The sequence below is a fragment of the Anas acuta genome, chromosome 3 (assembly GCF_963932015.1).
Source record: "Anas acuta chromosome 3, bAnaAcu1.1, whole genome shotgun sequence".
In the NCBI taxonomy this organism is placed as follows: Eukaryota; Metazoa; Chordata; class Aves; order Anseriformes; family Anatidae; genus Anas; species Anas acuta.
This window is the reverse complement of record NC_088981.1, coordinates 2,402,404-2,421,347: the sequence shown is the minus strand read 5'-3', so window position 1 is coordinate 2,421,347 and position 18,944 is coordinate 2,402,404. Positions and strand designations below refer to the sequence as shown.

The 18,944-nt window shown below is 37.9% G+C and overlaps 1 protein-coding gene across 6 annotated transcripts in view; it reads left to right on the top strand.

The window, feature by feature from the left end:
- CLHC1 (clathrin heavy chain linker domain containing 1) overlaps positions 1-18,944 on the top strand; it is a 40,966-nt gene that overhangs the window by 9,086 nt on the left and 12,936 nt on the right. For 2 of the 6 annotated variants that reach the window (XM_068675275.1, XM_068675276.1), the window contains exons 10-11: positions 898-3,603; positions 4,516-4,563. In XM_068675275.1, coding sequence (XP_068531376.1) covers positions 898-1,088 — 191 coding nt within the window. In that variant the 3' untranslated portion in view covers positions 1,089-3,603; positions 4,516-4,563. Of the gene's footprint in view, positions 1-897; positions 3,604-4,515; positions 4,564-10,469; positions 10,739-13,551; positions 13,629-18,944 lie in introns of those variants that run through there. The other 4 variants (XM_068675280.1, XM_068675279.1, XM_068675277.1 and 1 more) reach the window with 4 other exon arrangements.

Sequence of the window (18,944 nt, the reverse complement as noted above, 5' to 3'; positions counted from 1 at the left end):
CACACACAGGTTCAGTCTTCGCTGTTGCACAGAGCACCCCTTGGGGCAACCCAACCACTGAAATAATTATGCAGGCACTTTGCTTGCTTCTAGCAGAGACTCTGTAGACTGCCTCTTGGACAACCAGTAACTTGTTTACATAAAAAAGAAATAACCAAAGTCCTACTTTGATGTAAGATTTGTAAGTTCCCAGAGCATTTACAATGCCAGGTGCAGAAGCTCTTCAGGCAACGTGAGCTCAAGCCAAAGGCACAGAGCTGCAACAAACCGCATGGGCAGAATGTGCTGCAGACTCTGCAGGAAAAGTAATGCTTATTTAGCTAGAGTTATCCAAGAAAAATGCTTAAATCTAAAGATAATGTTTCTGCAAAGTAGGTTATCTCCATTCAGGAATGGTTATTTCCATCTATTGTATATATTGTATCTTACCCTTAACTGCTCTTAACTTTGGTGTCTGCCACTTCTCTGTCATTCTATTGCTCTTCTGGGTTTCAGAAAAGATTTTGAGTTTAATCAAAGATTTTAGCCTTTAATCCTTTTAAATTAAAGACTGTTTTTTCTTAAAAGCCTTTAATTTGATCAGTTTTTCTTTACTCAATCATAGGATTTATAATCCATCTGAAAAAAATGATCCATCTGATTTGTGCAGTATCCCTAATATGATTAATACAAAGCTTATTGAGGCAAATGCAGGGTCTTTCCCTTTCCCTTTCCCTTTCCCTTTCCCTTTCCCTTTCCCTTTCCCTTTCCCTTTCCCTTTCCCTTTCCCTTTCCCTTTCCCTTTCCCTTTCCCTTTCCCTTTCCCTTTCCCTTTCCCTTTCCCTTTCCCTTTCCCTTTCCCTTTCCCTTTCCCTTTCCCTTTCCCTTCAATTTTTTAATTATTTTTATTTCCTTTAGATGCTTTGGAAAAGATTATTCTAAGTGACACTGTCAGCACTTTGGAAGACTGGAATAAGATAGCAGTTACCTGTGCAGAAAATAAGCATGAAAAGTTATCTCAGAAAATCGTGTCAGTCCTCACCTCACAGGGTGGAGCGTTTGATAATTCACGACTTGAAGATGAAAAAGACACGAGGATAATGGAATAGGTTTTCTGGTAGTTTTCCTGCGTAACAACAGAGGGAGCTCTTACAGCAGTCAAGTGAAGAGTCCATTTAGCTCTTTGTATGAATTACAGTAAACAGTAAGCATGCAAAAAACAGTGCTGAGAATTATTTTACGAGCAGGTATCAGTTATTCGTCGCTCTTATTGTGTCTTTGTGGCAGTGTTTTGTTTAACTGGAAATGTATCCTTAATGTAGAAGAAAGTTGGCATATGACACTCTGGAGTGGGGTACTGCGGTAATGATACACATTTCTTTTATCCACCCTGTTCTCAGCTTCAATACATCACGTCTGTCTTTCAGGACAGTGCTGGAGGGAGATACTGCACAGGGTTTGGAATCAGTGTGGGTAAGGGAAACTGCTGTTCGTGGATCATCACTCTGAGAGCACTGTACAATAGGGCATTGTGCAAGGCAGACACACCCTAATGCCTTTTTTTTTTTTTTTTTTCTGGTAGGCCAGAAAGGTCACCATCACTAGAGTCATAGAACAAGTTAGATTATCCTGATAATCTAACAAATCCTGTCAAAATGCAACAAGTGCTTACTTTGAAGTTAGTTTTCAGTTATGCACATCCAACTGCTTCTTGGATTCCTGTGGGAATTAAGTGACCATATTGCAATGTAAGAGCCAGTACTGGAAGTCTTACTTAGCTTGGATTGATTATTAAGAGGTGGGTGATTCAGCCTTAGAGAAAGGAAGATGTCCAACTATAGTCTTATGCTGGGTGCGTGTTGGCAGAGCCTGTTTTTAGCTCTCAGCCCACAACCAGTATAAACAGGAAGAATGCTGAATGTCATCTATTGCTGTCACTGTGCTACATGTTCCCAAATAACAGATATCTCTATAATTAAGCTAGATATGACTACTGCTTTTTTCTTTTTTCTTTTTTCTTTTTTCTTTTTTTTCTTTTTTTAATTTAATGCATTTTTGCATTTTAAAAAGTTAATAGGAAATATTTGTTATATGGGTGAATCCAAAGAGTTAGGATTCACAAGAGAACTTTCTTTAAAAGAAGAAAAATATAAATCTGCAGATATTTTAAGTATTGGGTGTGAATCAAGAACAGAGAGGGGTATCCAATTTCCATTCTTAACATTTAGAATAATGACTTCTAAATATAACCCTTAAATATATAAATATATTGATATTTTCTGAAATAAATTAGTGTTAAACATACACACACACATATATAATGTATATATATAATAATTCCTGGCACTTAATAATGTGTTTCCAAATGTTTGTGAATTATTACTGCTCTGAAGAGCTTGTAGTTTATGAAGGTTTCATTAGGGATACAGTCTTTATAATGAACATTACAACTTTTACCTCAAGTGGGTCAAATCTATCAAAGATTGGCTGTTTTAGTAGCTCTTCAGTGTTGTAGAAAAATGTAACTTCTGTGATGCGAAGGAGCAAGGCCTTGCCAGGACACCTTTGTAGTTGATCACATCTTTTCAGCTGATCACATCTTTTCCCAGGTAGGATATATATTTTTTTAAGCTAATATGTATATATTTTGTATTACATCTGCTATGTTGACAAAGAATTCCAAACATTTTTAAAAGTCAAAAGGCATTTGATAAAATTCTGTTTGAAGGAAAGGGGGGAGAAGGAGGTGAAATTTTTAGATGAAAGTAAGGAACGATGAGATTGAAAATATTTATTATGGCACCTATTTCTGAGTGTGTTCCGGAAAAAAATTACTTAGGTGATGTTTAATTCACATACCATTGCAGCTGAATTTTGACTAACATTTGAATACATTTTCCCAGAATTATGAACATGCTTTGGGGACCACTTGGTTTTGTAAGAAATGCAGGGTTCACAAAATGCTTATTTTCCAGATTGAGATAGTTATTTCTGTAACAGAACTGATGCATTCTTTACTGAGACCTGATCTTTTCCTGAGCTAAGTTTGACATCCTCAGAGTGACCACAGACTTCTACACTTTCTGACTGTGAAATGCAGAGCAGTTGATGATGAAAACAGATTCATTATTAAACGTGACTGTGCCTACTGAAACTTCAGGTTCAGTTTTCTCATTGCATTTTTTGCTGGTGTGCATCTATTAGTTTCAATGGTGCTATTTCTCATGTATGTAATGAGTAACAAAGGATCATTATCTTAATAGTTGTCACAATTATTATATGATAAGGTGGGGTGAGCATTTATCTTAGATATATTGTATGTATTGTAACCTGATTTACAGTATAGCATAGATTGGAATGTAACCCAAAAGATGAAAGTAATGAATGAAAAGATCACTGACATTCTTTCTGCATGAAAGCTGACATCATACAAGAAAGCAGTGCAGATATAACTGACGTGCTCCCCCAGGTGACTTCATGGTTCTTGTTTAATATTTGCAGCAACTGAAAAATGAAAATGCTGGTTAAATAAACATGACAGTGATGGGCTAAACCCACAAAGTTTTATTCTTTTTCTTTATAGCCATTTTTACTGTGCAGGGATGGTTTCTAGCAAGGCCTGAGGTATGTGCCAGTTTTGTTGTCCTGTTTACCTGCTATTTTGTATTAAGCATTCTGTAGAAGTTTTAGAAATCATGCTACATAAGAAAAACAATGTAAGGGTGGAGTTAAATGTATACTCTTAGAGCAGACAAAATTGTTACTGGGGAGGAGTGTATGGGGAGGTATTGCATTATATGCCTTATTTTCCTTCAAAGGAATTTTGTGAGTCTCCTAGTCCAACAATCATTTGGTAATCATCTTCTCAGGCTTAAAGTGATTTAGACCTGTGTACTTTATTCAGCAAGATAAAGAATTTACAATTACTTCCTCTGGGGAAAAAAAAAAAAAAGCACACACACACACAAAAAAGTCTTAAATCTCATGGACATTCTGGACATTCTATTTAGCAGTCAATATACTTTTACCCAAAGTCTCCATAAAAGTGAAATGGTATTTTAATAGTACTCAAACATCTGAAGTTACATTAAAAAAAAAAAAAGAAGAACAAAAAAAGACTTTCAAAAAGTTAGAAACATCTGCAAATGCCTAAGCAACTTTAAAGCCTACCCCTAAATTGCTTACAAAGCTTTACATCCCCAGTCCCCGATGGAATTTTCAATGTGATTTACCCAGTGTCACAGAGAAGGGAACTTTGATCACCTGGCTGTTAGGAGATTCTGAAACACTTTGGATACTGGCAATGCATTTCTTTCTTGTTTAGTTATTAATCAAACTCACTATTATTAGGTTACCTGGTGTTTAAACAATTTTGAGTTAGATAAAGCCATCTGGCTGAAACATAATTGTAAGAAAGTAGGTGTGAATTTTAAAAGTGGTTGAAGAATGAACAATGTTTACAGGTAGACATCAGCACAGTCCTATGCAATTGTTTATTGCCAAGCTCTGACTAGCTGACTTTATTTCTGTCTCTAGTTGGTTGGTATGCTGCATTCACCTCCCTCAAATGCAGACCTGACAAAGGTAAGCCACAGATTTATACTTTTATTTGATGAAGAAATTAAGCTCTTTCAAGACAGGTGAAACATTTTTTGACCCCTTGTGTAGAAAAGAATATGAAATTAAAGATGTCAGAATGAGAGGAAATGCAAAGTTACATAGCCTAGTGCCCAAGATGCTTACTGGAAGGAAGAAATTATAAGCTGTGCTTTCTGCTTTATTGAATTATTTAGACTTTAAATACATCATTCACTGGAAAAATACAAAGCTCTTCCAAGAACCACTTCCAAGGTGAGTGCCCTTACTGCATATAAGATGTTTTTTCTCCAAATTCCACTGAGAAATTTCACAAGGGCTTAAAGAAGTGTTAATACCATTGTTACTGCATTCTCATCTTGGTGAGATGATTTTTTTCTGATATTACTCCAGCAAGTTTTATGGAAAGAAGGAGATGGCTACAAATGTAGATAGCTTTTTGCATGCTTTAATGACAAAATCAGTTGTGATGCAAGAGTCATGTTTTCTGAAGTTACCAGAAGCAAAATAAAATGTTGTGGTACAGCTTTCACCACACGTAAATCACAGGTGGTATGTTATCTGTGTAAAAAGGTTTGTTTTGATGAACAGATAAATGATGAAGATATCACTAAAGTTTTATGTTGATAGGAGTCCTTCAGTGGTATTCACAGTACCTTTTAAGGAAAACTAAATATTTTATTTAAATATGTTATATAAATATTTAGATATCTTAAAAGTTATTTCTTCAGAATCTTCCCATTATTTCACTTTTTTTTCTTCTAGCTTTCTTGTATTCCCATAGTGCAATTATGATCGTACTTTAAACCGTAGAATGGCAGGGAACACTCTTTCACTGGCAGGCGATTAATGATATTAGTATGGTGACCTAATACGATAAATATGGTCTATTTCCATCCTGCTGTAATCCCATTGAAACCTATGAGTCACACAGAGGATGTTTAGCCTTATGCCTTTTCCTTTGCTAAATTTTAAGACTCTGTGAGTCTCCCTTCTGTCTTTCAAAGCTGTGTGTGCAGTCACCTGATTTGCATCATTACTGAAGCCTGTAGTCAGAAAGAACTATAGAAGAGGCAGCAGTGGGTTTACCTAACCAATCAACTGAGCTCTCCCAAGTACAATTACGTGAATCCTAGACGCGATAGCATTGTTTTGACAGATGGCTTCAAAACTCCCAGAGACATTGAGAAATCCTGATCACTTTATTCAAAACTATTTGGAACCTGCTATCTAATCACAGTGTTCCAGACTTCATTAATTCAACCTTCTCACTACATGTACTAAGCCATAAATTCTGGATTGCATTTTGCTCCAGTGATACTCACTCTGACGGTTCCACTGGGTAGGTGAAAGTGCAAGTAGATATCTCTGCAGATTGCAAAACGCAGCAAAAAAATGAAGTGTTAGTTACTGAGTTTTTGTGGCAGGGTTCTGTCAAGCTTAAACTCCAGTTGTTCACTATCTTATGTGCAACAAAAATAAACATAGTACCAAAAAAAAAAAATAATTTAATGCTATAAATATGCTGTAAGGGAGAGAATTAGCAAGCATTCAGCTGCTGAAGGCAGATTTGATAAGCTGTAGTAAATTCATTTTGCATGAATCTTGCATTGATGAAATGTAAAAGGTTAAATCATTTTCAGTAACTCACTGTTAACCCCTGATGTAAGTGGAACCTCTAACTATATTTCTACCTCAGGAGTAAAAATAATAAGAGTGTGAAGTGCCATTGTAGCTACAGTCATTTAGGCCTGCAGTTCCTGATGATTTTTTTTTCACCAAGACTGATGTCTTTTAAGAAGCATGAATGCAGATGAATCCGTGCTTTATGTTTCAAAGTGATACTTGGCACAAATGCAGGAAAAACTGCACAGCTTTCCCTTCTGCAATCAGCAGAGCTACAAGTAATCAGTTACAACCATTTTGATCATAAATCATCTTGGAAGGAGGGAGCAACCCTTAGTGTTTCATATAAGCTTTAGTGTTCCTGCAGTATAAGAATGCTGAGTTGCCTTTTTTTTTTTTTTTTCCAAGTAAAAGGATTTTTTTCAATAAAACAATATTAGAAAAGAAATCTCTGCTGGGTATCTTGCAAAGATTATTTGTTTTATTGCAGTAGCACTGAGACTGCATTCTCATTTTACTAGATATTGTTCAAATACCAAGTGACAGACAGCAAAGATAAAAAGAAAGCAAAGGATAAATACTCAAGGGATCTGGAAAGGTCATTGATAGATGCTTTTGTTTTGGTTACTTTTCTGAATTCTAAAATAGCCAATGAAAAGAGTGAGGAGAGAGATTCGTATCATATTCAGCTGAAACTTCTAGAGGGGAGCATTCTGTTTCTAGAGATTGATTACCAGTTTATTTGCACTCCTGAGTTCTGTTAGGACTGGAATTAGAGTGTAGCAAACATGGCTGCTTGGTGAATACAATCCAGGTCTGTGGATGTGCTAAAATACTTGAAAGTCTTGAGTTTTAGGCTATTTTATTCACGCTTGAACAAAAATGTAAGGTGTCTGCCAGATACCCAGCACCTTGTAAGGATGTTGCACCCAACTCAAGGTACATAATTCAGCTGTGAATTTCCTGAGGCTGCTTCTGTAGGTGTCATGCGTACCAGGGTTAGAACGCAGTGCTATTGCACATAGCTCACAACTGGGCGAGAGCTCATCTCAATCCCTTCCTCAGCTGCAGTTGCTCAGGCAACAAGCTCCATCAGCAACAGAAAGGCATAGAAGGAAACTGTAAGGAGTGGGAGGAGAGAGGTGTCCCAGGGGCTAGAGAGGATGGAGGGCAGAGGAGGGAGAATAGTGGTACCTGTCTATTTGCCATTACTGTTGCATAGACAATGGAGAGAAAGGGTGCCAGAGATTGCATCAAAGCACCTCAATTAAAGCTGCTTTCTAAATCTCCCATTTGGAGTGTATTTTATTGTTGCTCTCTGTTAGCTGTTTTGACCCTCCCCCCCCAAAAAATAAATAAATAAATAAATAAAAGCTTTACAAATGCTTTACATTGTCTGACAGTACACAGCAAAAAGAATTTTTTTTTTTTTTTTTTTTTTCCCCAAAGCCTAGATTTTTCTTCTTAATTTCATTGAATGCTATAGTTTGGGTCCACCAGTTTGTTTTCATAGTCAGTTTTGGAAAGCTCTGAAATGAAAGTTCTATGGAAAGAACAGGAGATGAGAGCTGGTGAGAGGTAGTGATTATGCCACAAATCTAAGGCAGTTACTTGCGTTTAATGTCTTATGGCAGAGCATCCAGGTTTTGACGGAAAGCTGCAAACTTGTACCAGGAATGTGAGAGATTATTCCATAAAAATGCAAGTTTCACGTAATCGGGTACATAAATAGTTGCTTTTGATTTGTTACCCTTTTGGTGAGTGAAAGAATGAGTGGCTCAAGAAAAGGAAGAGTGGAGAGGGAGTTTATATTGCATCCAGAGAAGAAAAAGCAGCTCAGGAAGGGAAGATGAAATAGGAGACTCAGACCAAAGTGAGGAAGGAGGAAAGATAGGGGCAAATTTTAATATAATTTCCAAGCTTTCATTTCCAAGCTTTTGTTTCAGAAAAACAAAAAGGGAGAGATCCTTAGGGAGGATAAAAGATACAAAAATTTAAGGAAGCATGGAAAGTCTTTGAGCTGGAAGGAGAAAAAAAAGTACATGTTTCTGTGTAAATGGTGGGAAATGTTTGAGAAAGCAACCACAAATACTGAAAAATATTGAAAATACTGAACGAATGTCAGAAGACAGGCACATCTTTGTTTTTCAGGTAGAAAAAGACTGTCACCCACTGGCCCTTCAACAGATGGATGTATAGCTTTTGTATTTTATTTTGAATTCCTGTAGGTGCTTTCAAATAATGATGTAACAAATACGTGGAAGAGGGGAGCCCTATTTTTTTGTTTGTTTTTGTTTTTCTCGTTGTTTGTTTATTTTTGTTTTTGAGTATTCCTTACTTAGGAACATACTTCTTCCTGAACTTTTTAGTGAAAGGAGATATAGAAACCCAAAGAATGAATGGAATTGTTTACAGTCATATCAATATTGAAATGGATTGAAAAGTCAGAAAAAAAAATAAATTATGCTGATTATGAGGAGGTAGTTCTTAGCAGAGTGACTATTATGGAAGTGTTGTCCATGGGAGATGATAGTTCGATCCTTTGGGATATTTGAAACTGGGTTGGACAGAAGACTGCTGGTTAAGTAAATGTCTTGTGTGTGTAAACGTGGGTGATGCAGAATCACAGGGCAGTGTCATGCATAGCTGAACCATTGTACTGCTATGAAAGTATTGCTTGCCCTGCATTTGCAGTAGGTCCATTTCTTAAATTAGACTCACAGACAAGTAACATTGCATGAATTTGAGTCCCAACAGTTATATTCTAGGCTGGGATCAAGTGCAATCAGGAACTGGCAGCTGCTCATGGAATATCTGAATAGGGAGGTCATATTCAGAATTTTCCTTCAGCACCAAGTATGGGCATAAATATTCTTGTGCATCAGGATTTATACATCCCTCATTAGTTGCATGTCTAAATCCTCTTTACATTGAGAAACTCAGAGTGGTGGTTTTAGTCATTCTTAGAGCTAATCCTTGGGCAAAAACGTATTTGGGAGGGTATAATCCTTCAATAGTTTTAGACTTGCTTCTGCTGTGCCCAGCTATTAAGAATACTTCTGATTTCCATTCAGTGAGTATACTTAATTTGTCTTCATAGCTGTGGGTGTGGGAACGTCTTTGTATTTTTCATTAGCTGATGTTTCCAAATGGAGTTTCACGTCATTGGCAGAGAACGTCAGAACTGAATTTCTTCCTCATTCCAGAGCCTACATGTGGCAAAAGTTTTGTTTGAGGAGGGCCAGCTAAATGTTCTGCTCATTCTCAAATACTACTGGAAATCCCCTCCTTGATTCATACATTCATAAGTTTAGATTCTGTTTGTCACACATGAATAATGCCTTAATTTTCTAGAGCTTACTGGGAATACCACACTCTTAGAGGTATTTATTTTGCTGGTTTTTGCCCAACAGAGACCTGTACAAGCAGCAGTTTGTTCTTTCTAGAAGTGCCAGGTGCCGCTGTCTGTATGTGTAAAGTAGGAATAGGCGTGAAATGAAATCTCATGTCCATGTGCTTCTTAATTGCAGGGAAATGGGGACTCCCTGAATTTTGAGTCCAGGTCTTGGCAAATAGATGCTTTTAGCTCTTACTAAGAAGGTGAATCATAGTCTTCACTGCTCGTCAGAATGACCCCAGGCTTAGAGCCATTTTCATAGTCAAGACCAAGTCATTTTGTGGCTTAGGATCAACTGTTGTCTAAATGTGTCAGACGTACAGTAGCTTAACAACAGCAGTATAAATAGAATATGTTATAATTTTGGTAGCGTGGACAAAAAGTCCCGTTCAGCTGCTGTGATGATTTGCTGTTGGTGTTAGGAAACTCTCCAAACATGGAGACTGGCACTGCTCAGTGTTTCCTCTAGAGCAAGGGAGTAAGAGGCAGGGTGGTTGGCTGCAGGCTCCAGGCTTGTAATGAGAGGCCAAGGTGCTGCCTGGAGTTTCTCCAGCAGTGAGAGCTTTGTCCTCTGCTTTCACGGCACCTTTAGCTGCCACCTGTGGGGGTGAGGGAAGGCCGGAGAGGTCTGCGTCCCAGATCTTTGCTGGAAGTTGTGGGGGGACATCCTGCCTTCTCCGGAAGAAGATAAAACACGTACAGAAAGCATTCAGCTTTCACCTGGCATTTATGTAATTAGAGATGTTGATAATTAATACGTGCCAGCAGATGGCGCCCATGAATGCTGAGAGCAGGGAGCAGGGTCAGTGGGACCCGCAATCTTTGCCTTTTGTGTATCGCCAGAACAGTTTTTATGTTTTTTTCCACGCAGCTGTTAAGCAGCTCGGCATCGTATGCCTTCCTAAATTAATTTGTAAACCAGCAAGTAATGCATCAATATGAGAACACCCGTTGCTTTGTGTGAGAACTGAAACTGTCTGGAGGTTGGCTGTGGGAAGAAGTGTCTGCATTACTGGTGACGGAGGAAAAGCAGCACTGCAGGATTCCAGAGAGGAATGGCCATGGCAGGAGGAAAAAATCCCTTGTTCCAGACGCAGCTTCACTTTAAACATAGTGACTTGTCTGAAACAAATGTATACGGTAAATAAAACCCTTATAAAGCCTTGCAGAAGGCTCGTTAATTACAAATAATTGTTTGGGTGGGTGTAATTGGGGTGGTATGTCAGGAATGAGATTTCTTGCTTAGTCATGCTTTGCAACATATGTTCAAACATTTTTTTTTCCTCTCATAAATATTGGAGAGAATAAGATGGGATGCTTAGAAGTGAGAGCTTGCTTCTCCTGCTCTCAGCACTCAGGTGAAACTGAGAGAGGGATTAAAAATGGATTAAATAAGCATTCCTGAGGGAGTAGAGGACTCTGGGAATAGTGCTACAGTGCTCTGGCCTACTAATTGTGAAGAATGCAAAAAAAAAAAAATCTGCCAGGTGTTTTTTCAGATTTGGAAAAGCACAGTATTTGCACTGGTTTTTGCCTGATTTACAGCTCCTTTCTTTTTTCTTTTGTTTGTTTGTTTCCTCTGGCTTTTTAACTGGTTCAGGTATCTGATGTGTCTTCACAATTCTATTCAGATGTCCTTTCCTGATGTATCCCAGGTGCCTTAAAATGTCAGTAGGACTGGAAATAAAACTGTGACCCATAAAACGATACTCAAACTCTTGTGTAATTCCAACTTGTTGAGATACACCATTTGAATTTTAGGCAATTTATTCTCTAGGGCAATGTTCTCTGCCTGACTGCTTTGAGAACATTATAGTTGAATTCAAGGGGAATACCATAAAGAGGTGAGGCCATGACATGTATATACTTTATGTCTATGTTTAGTTATTATTGTATGCTTTCTAAATGCTGGACAAGGAGACTAGTCAGCACATCTAATTATTACATGTTAATTAGTACCCTAAGAACAGCGACAGATCACAAATATTCCTGAGAAATGGATTTCTCTCTGGGAAGTAGGGCTGTTGCAGTACTGCCTCCTGAGAAACTGGCAGACTGGCAGTAGGCGCTGTTCAGCACTTAAGTTTCTATGGCGAAAGATAAGACCACTGGTAACAAAGGGCAAAATGACAGCGTCTCAGTGTTAGCAGCTGAATCTATTCTGTCTCCTGCCAAAAAGCCCATTAAACCTTTCAGCATTATGCTGTCTGTGACACTAGGAGTCGGTCCCATTTATACTAATAGCTTTACTGTAATGGAGTAGCATGCATACCCTTTGTTAGTCCTACAAATACATTTCCAGACAGTATATGGGACATAAATCACTTAAAAGATGTCCTTAATGAATTATATATAACATGTAATATATTAACTATCTATATATGCTTAATATGTAGCACAAATCTGTATCGCTATTCATAGAATCGTAGAATCATAGAATGGCCTGGATTGAAAAGGACCTTAAAGGTCTAGTTTCAATCCCGCTGCTCTGGGCAGGGCTGCCAAACACTAGAGCAGGCTGCCCAGAGCTGCATCCAGCCTGGCCTTGAATGCCTCCAGGGCAGAGGCATCCACAACCCTATCCCTGGAGGCTATTCTGTGAAGTTCTGCATTGGATTGGAAGAGTAGCATTGGTGTGTATCATTGCCATTTATTTCATAGCTGTTGTCAAACTAACTGACTCTTTACTAGCCTTTTTGTCTTTTTTATCCTGTTTGTACTCTTTTGACCTATGCTCCATTTTAATGCAATGGTGTGTTATCCTTTCATAAGGTTTGCTTCCCTACTCAGCATTCAGGAGTGCAACATGCTACGTGCTGATGCACCATGAATTGTTTCACATAAAATGCTTTTGTTTGTTTGTTTTCCACAGATGCTAGTAAGAAGCCAAATTTAGGGACCCAAAGTACAAGTATTGTTAGAGGCATAAGATTTACTGTATTGTTTAGAAATGGATCACAAAGACCTACCCTACTCAGTTCAGACTCTGAGTTCCTACAAAACTACAGAATGCAAAATAGGTTGTAATCTGCATGAGAAGCTTAAGCAGACAGTGAACTCTCATTCATGTTAAAACACCACACTGTAGTCATTCAAAAAAACAACCAAGCAAAAAAAAAAAAAAAAGAGGTAGATGCGTAGTCTGTGAACGTGTAGTAGAAATTAAAGAAAAACTTGAAACAGCAAAACATCTCAACTACTATGCAGTGTTGCAACTCACTGTGCATACTTAGAAGAAACTCTTGCAAGACAGTTGCTTTGAGTAGCGTATGCTTTTATTGTATCTAGAAGAGGCATTCTGCTGAATAGTATTTTGTAATATTATTCCATAAACAGTGACAACGACCCTGACCTCTAGTAAAACAGACCTATGTTCTAGATTAACAGAACAATGAAATTTAAAAAATAAAAAAATAATAATAAAAAAATGAGAAACAAAGTATGCATGAGTGAGCAGAGAGAGAAATTTCCCCCAATTTGCCTATGTAATTTTAGTCTACCCTCCTGTGTACGTGGTTATTATACAGCTTTTCATCATGTAATCACATACTGTGGGAAATAGCTGAGCAGAAACACATCATAATTTCTACAGTGCTTTGTCCATGCTTGTGATGCTATGCTGTGCAAGCGCTTACATTCCCACCCATTTATTTCATGTATTTCCTTTCTCTTTAGTTTCCTTTTAAAATAATTAATTAATTAAACAGCTTATTTCCTGCAAAGATCTATGGAGTACTATGTTTACTTCCAACCTTATTATTGTTTGGGGCAGTAATTGCTGCAGATCTGTGTTTGAAGTCTTATGAAAGAGTTGAAGCTATGTTTCTTTTTCTTAGTTTGGTTTCTCATACACAGTTGGTGTTCTTATGCAGTATTTGCAGAGACAGTGCTGCTCCTATGTCTTTGATATGTCTTTGATATCTTTCTGATTAAATGACATTGTCCTTTGTCAGGCTTTCCAGTCACCAGACACTAAAGAAGCAGCCCGAGCAGACTTTGTCCCCAAAGCTACAGTTAGGGGAAGCATACAGTAAGTTTCTGGTCCCCATGTGCTGTTATGCAGAACAACATAATGTTTTCCCATTCTCACTGGGGAGCAGTGTTTGTGTATGTGAGCCCTTTCTGTTGCTAAGATGGATGCTTTTTTGCTGGGCTTTGTACACAGCTACTTAGCTTAATATTACTTTCAGGCTTTGATTTTGTGTAGAATGAACAGATCTTGAGACTTCTAGGAAAAATAATACAACAGAAGAGAGAAAATCAGTGTTAGTTAAGCTAGCATACTTTTAAAGAAAAGAAGATATGCAAATTCTCTGGATTTCTTTCTGTCAGACTGCAGATACAGCTAACAGCACATTTACAGTGTGCTGCTGCTGGCTGCTTTTTCATGCAGCATTTTGCTCCACGATGAGCACTGCAATGCAATCTTAAAATACGTGTAGTATTGTTATAGTCTGTGTATCATGTGTGTTGATTTGGGTTTTCATTTTCAAAGATCATTATGAATTTTCTTGTCACAATTAAGGCTTCTTTCTTAGTTTTGGTGAGAAGAAATTTCACAGCTCCTACTTAAAGGCTTGCAGAAAGCATTCTTGCTGAAGCTCTAACATTTCCTGTTAGGTAACTGAGGTTAACCTAACACATTACTTGAGGGGCATACAAGAGAGCAGACTTCATCAGATATTCCAAAATAAATGCTGACACAGTTTTTCAGTTAAAAAAAAGTTTGCCAGAATATTTTAGAAACCAACAATTATATGCTAATATTTCTAGACTAACAGGAATCAAAATTAGAATTAATGAGTTCTCTCCAGGTACATCTGTCACATATTTAATGATAGTAGGCGCATTAATGCTCCCAGCACTCTGCTAACATTATGCAACCCTTGCAATAGCTGTCTGCAGTAAATACCGGTCTTGATTTGATGCTAGAGAAAATGAAATCTCGTTTACAGATGTGACACCCTGAGGTGTGAAGTGTGTTTCCCCTATGAAGTCAGTGGATGTGAACATTACTTGGAATATTTTTATAAAGCTGTGAGCCAGGGGAGTTGGCGATATTACTTGTGACTGAAAATGTCCTTGTTTAAAATATATTTACAATTTAGGACCTCTGGCTGCCATAGTTTTGTACTGCCCAGTTGGGTGCACCAGTTTGCAGTCGGTGAAGCCTTGAATTCAGAGAAACAGCAATTTGTATACATACCTCTTGAGCTGCTCATATCTCCTGGCATAAACACAAAGATAAATGATGAGTAAATATATTTGCTTAGAGAATGAAGTTTTAACCTGCCAAATTTTCTGTGGATGCTAATTAAATGACCTGATTTTTCTCTGTCGCCATTCTCCCCTGTGTAAAGTCAGAATAATAATTGCACCTATCTTAGAAGAAGGTGGAAGAATAAATTTTCCCTAGCACCGAGAACAGTGTTGCTCTAACAGAAGTATTTCTTAATCCTTCTTATGATAGAGTAAGAACACCTAGCTAAGGTGCCAAACACCACTGTGCTTGACATTGCACATACGCTGACAAAGGCATTGTCTGCTTTTGGCAAACTGTTTGGTCAAAATAAACAGGTAGATATTGGACTCTTCACTTTCAGTCTCTCCATAATTCACTATATTGCCACAAGCTAATTGTGTCTGTGATTCATTTAACTTGCAATTTATAAAAGAAAGTACCTATAAATGGGAATTGGTTTGAAATTCTGCTGCTTTTTACTCGTTTGGTTTGTGCATGTTTTCATTCACAAGTAATGTAACCAACTAGTAGTAGTCTTTAATGTAAAAGTTGGATATGAGGAAAAGAGACGCGGCAGTGTCATTAATTGCTGCTGCAGTTATACCTTTGTGCAAGGTTGGTATTGACAGGGGTTGAATTTAGTCACCAAGACTAGAGGACCCCCTCTCAATTGGTTTAACTGTGGTCTTTGGAGTTGTTCATACTTTTTGAATTACCACATTTCAGGCTAGGATAGTGCTAGGCGTGTGCAGAGCAGGTATCTTCAGGCAGACCAGTGGACCTAAAACAGAAGTTTGGCTCTTAACTTTCCTCATCTAGGAGCTGTTTTAAGTTTGAAGGTCTATGTGAATTAGGCCATTGTAGGCCTAATTTATAAATTCAGTTCTAGTTCTATAAGCTAGAAATAAGGAGGATTGTCTTTCAGTCATGATGTCCAGCATATATTCTGGATAGTTGTGTCTGTGTATTTGATATCACTGGTGGCAGACTCGACAGAATAGAAAACCTTTCATTTTGCTCATTAATGGAAATTCCACTTACCCCAATATGATTAAGAAAAAAAAAAAGTCATGAATATAGGAAGACTATGGCTCATGCTTTTGTTCCTGCATTTTGCGTAATAAGAATAATTTGCCTGATCAAGGGAAATAGAGGAATGGAGTACATGGAGATATTTTGGTTTCCAGAAATATCTCATGCTGCACTTGAGTTATTAGGCCTTCCTGTTGCCATGTGGGATAACTAGCACATACAGCAACATGAAATAATACTCTCTCTTTCCCTTCCTTTTCAGTGCATCAGTATGCCTGCCATCTCATCTCTTTGCTTTAAAATAGGTATCTTCTTGAAGGCTAGTGTCCGGCCTGAAGGACATCTTGCTGGCAGATAGATCGTCTTGGCCACTGTGTAGGAGCTCTTCAAACATGTGTCAGTGACAAAAATTATCCATCAGAATTCATTCGTTCCTACACAAGGGCTTTTGAAGAATAACGAAGTTTCTTTTCATTTTTAAGGATGCAGAAATAAGAACTGTTCGTGTCTGGCCACAGTGAGTCTCCCTGCACTACAGAAAGTGGTGTACTTCTGCTGCTGTTCTTACACTTAATTGTTGAGCCACAGTATCTGAAAAGACTGTTTTAAAAGCAAAAGTAAATCAAGGGGTGGTGTAAGCCGGATGGTATGGTCCTGATGACTTATGACTGGGCTTTGGCAAGTCGCTGTTTTTCTCCCTCAGGACATGCCTCCACTGGAGATTGCAATGTAGCTTAGAGGTATCCAACCTGTCCTTAAACTAGATTGTCAGGAAGCAGGGCAAATTAGTCCATGGCAGCCTCCCTTCAAAACTGCTGTAGCTGGAGTGCTGCCAAGTCTCCACCAAACAAGCTGGGCTCATTTAAAACTGGTTTTGGTCTCCATACATTGTATTTTAGGCTTTGGTAAGGATCTAGTTCTGGTTTTCCCCGTTTAATCTAGTGAAAATGTTACAAGTGCTGTAGGAAAAGCTTTATCAGATGTGAATAACAAATGCTAGGAGGAGCCAGCAGTTTTTTGTAGAATGTCTTTAAGTTTCTAAGGGCTGCACCAGAATCAGCAGCAAGGCAAGAAAGCATACTAAAGTCAGAGGATTGTGTCTTGTATCCATTCTCCTTCTAAACTGATGTTGAAATTGTACTGAAAGATGTTGAAATTGCTCCAAAGATGTTGAAATTGCACCAAAATAGAAGTAACTCTGCTTTGGTACTAATGAACTACTGAACTAAGCTCCTGGGAATGATGAATGAGGGAAATGAAGTATTTTTAATTCTCCTGATCTAATCTGTGGGGTTTAATTAGGTATCCAGTTTTAAATCCAGTTGTGTTTGCATATGGTTTTAGCATTTCCTCTTAATTCAAAGAGTAAACATGGCCATGTTCTTCTCTTGCAGATTTCTCTGTAAATGTTCTTTAAGGTTGAAATGCCTGTCGGAAACACTGATTGCTTTTTCTTGTGACCTTTTTTATTTTCCTCCTGAAAACTTGCTTCTAAATAATATACAATACGTGGGTAAGCTTACTTTAAAAAAAACAAACAACTAATTAAACTAGAAATAAATCTCATAACTTTTGAGGTTGAGAATAGTTTACATCTAGAAAGAAATATGGTATTATTGAGATGTGGTTTTGGTGGCCTTGGATCACTGTCTACCTGCCACACTCTGCAAGGGAGTGAGCAGATCCTCCAGACAAAATATACAAGGCCCTATTTCTTTTGCTTAGGGCTTGTGTTTCTTAAGATTAAAACTTTGATTCCTGATGTTTTGTATCCCCAGCACTTGATTGAAATGAGTTAATTACTTCTAAACTGAAAAGATATTTTGGAAGAACAACTTGTGAATTGTTGGACCTGGTCATCTTTATATAACTACTCCGGTTTTATGTCTCAGGTGACCTCTGGATATAACCTTTATTTTTTATTTTTTACCTTCCAAATATCTACCTTTTTTATTTTGCTGATATTTGATTCTGGATCCTAGGGGAACCATACGCATATCGGTGTTGCCAGCTATGTTGTACCTATCCAGGTACACAATGCATAAGTTAATAGTGTATCGTACGTTCAAATTCAGCTTTCTTCTACAAATTCATGCATCTCCTACACGAATTTGGGTATGTGGACTGTATATTTTATAAGAGGACTATACATAAAGATCCTTATTGATCAGCCATGATGTGAAGAAGTGCTATTCAGACGTAGACTAGAGTTAAGCATAAGTCAAATCAAGGACTAGGCTGGCAAGTATTCAGGCTCAGGCACCACAATGCTGAAATCTGCATTTATTCTAATCTATTCAGCTACGATTTCTGCAGTGCAGCCAGCATCTAAGTTGACCTTAAACCCAAAGAAACATTGATTGCTGGTCTGTTTCCAAAGGCTTAATCACTTTTTATCTTGGGTTTCTTTTGTTCTTCCTTATGCCCCTACCGACTTAAATGATATTTCTGTTGCTGTTTTTATGGATTATCAGTATTTCTGCACTTTCTTATTGGACTACTAATTTCACTTGATCCCACTTCTCCATGCTATCAGAAGGGTCTTTAGGAGAATCAGCTATCCGTTACTGTGCAGGCAAGACAGTTTTTCCCATTCTGCTTTTTTTCTTCATGATGTCCTTGTGTCAATCCTTGTGTTCTGTGTGCACTCTGAAGGAAACTTCTACCTTCTCCAGGCTGACTGTGTGCTGAGGAAAAGGTTGCTGGACAGGGAAGTTCCTGCCCTCAGTTTGTGTCCAGCCTTCTAGCATCTGGGTTCGGCAGATGGAAGTCCTTGTGAATCTCCGGAGCTTGCTTTCTGAAGGTGGGCGGTGCCTGCAGTCTGATTACATACAGAGTTGTAAAAGGTGTTGGGATCTCCAAAAGTTTAGTAGCTTCAAGTTCTAGAAAATCTAACAAGTGGAATTTTTCTGAGGATTGTAAGAACATTTTCTTTCAGGAATAGCAAGGTGCACACCTTACCAGTTATATGCTCTTCAGGATTAAAACAACAAAACCAACAATAACAATCACAAACAAAAAAGCCCACCCACCTGCCCCCTCAAAAACAAACAAACAAAAACAACCCTCTGA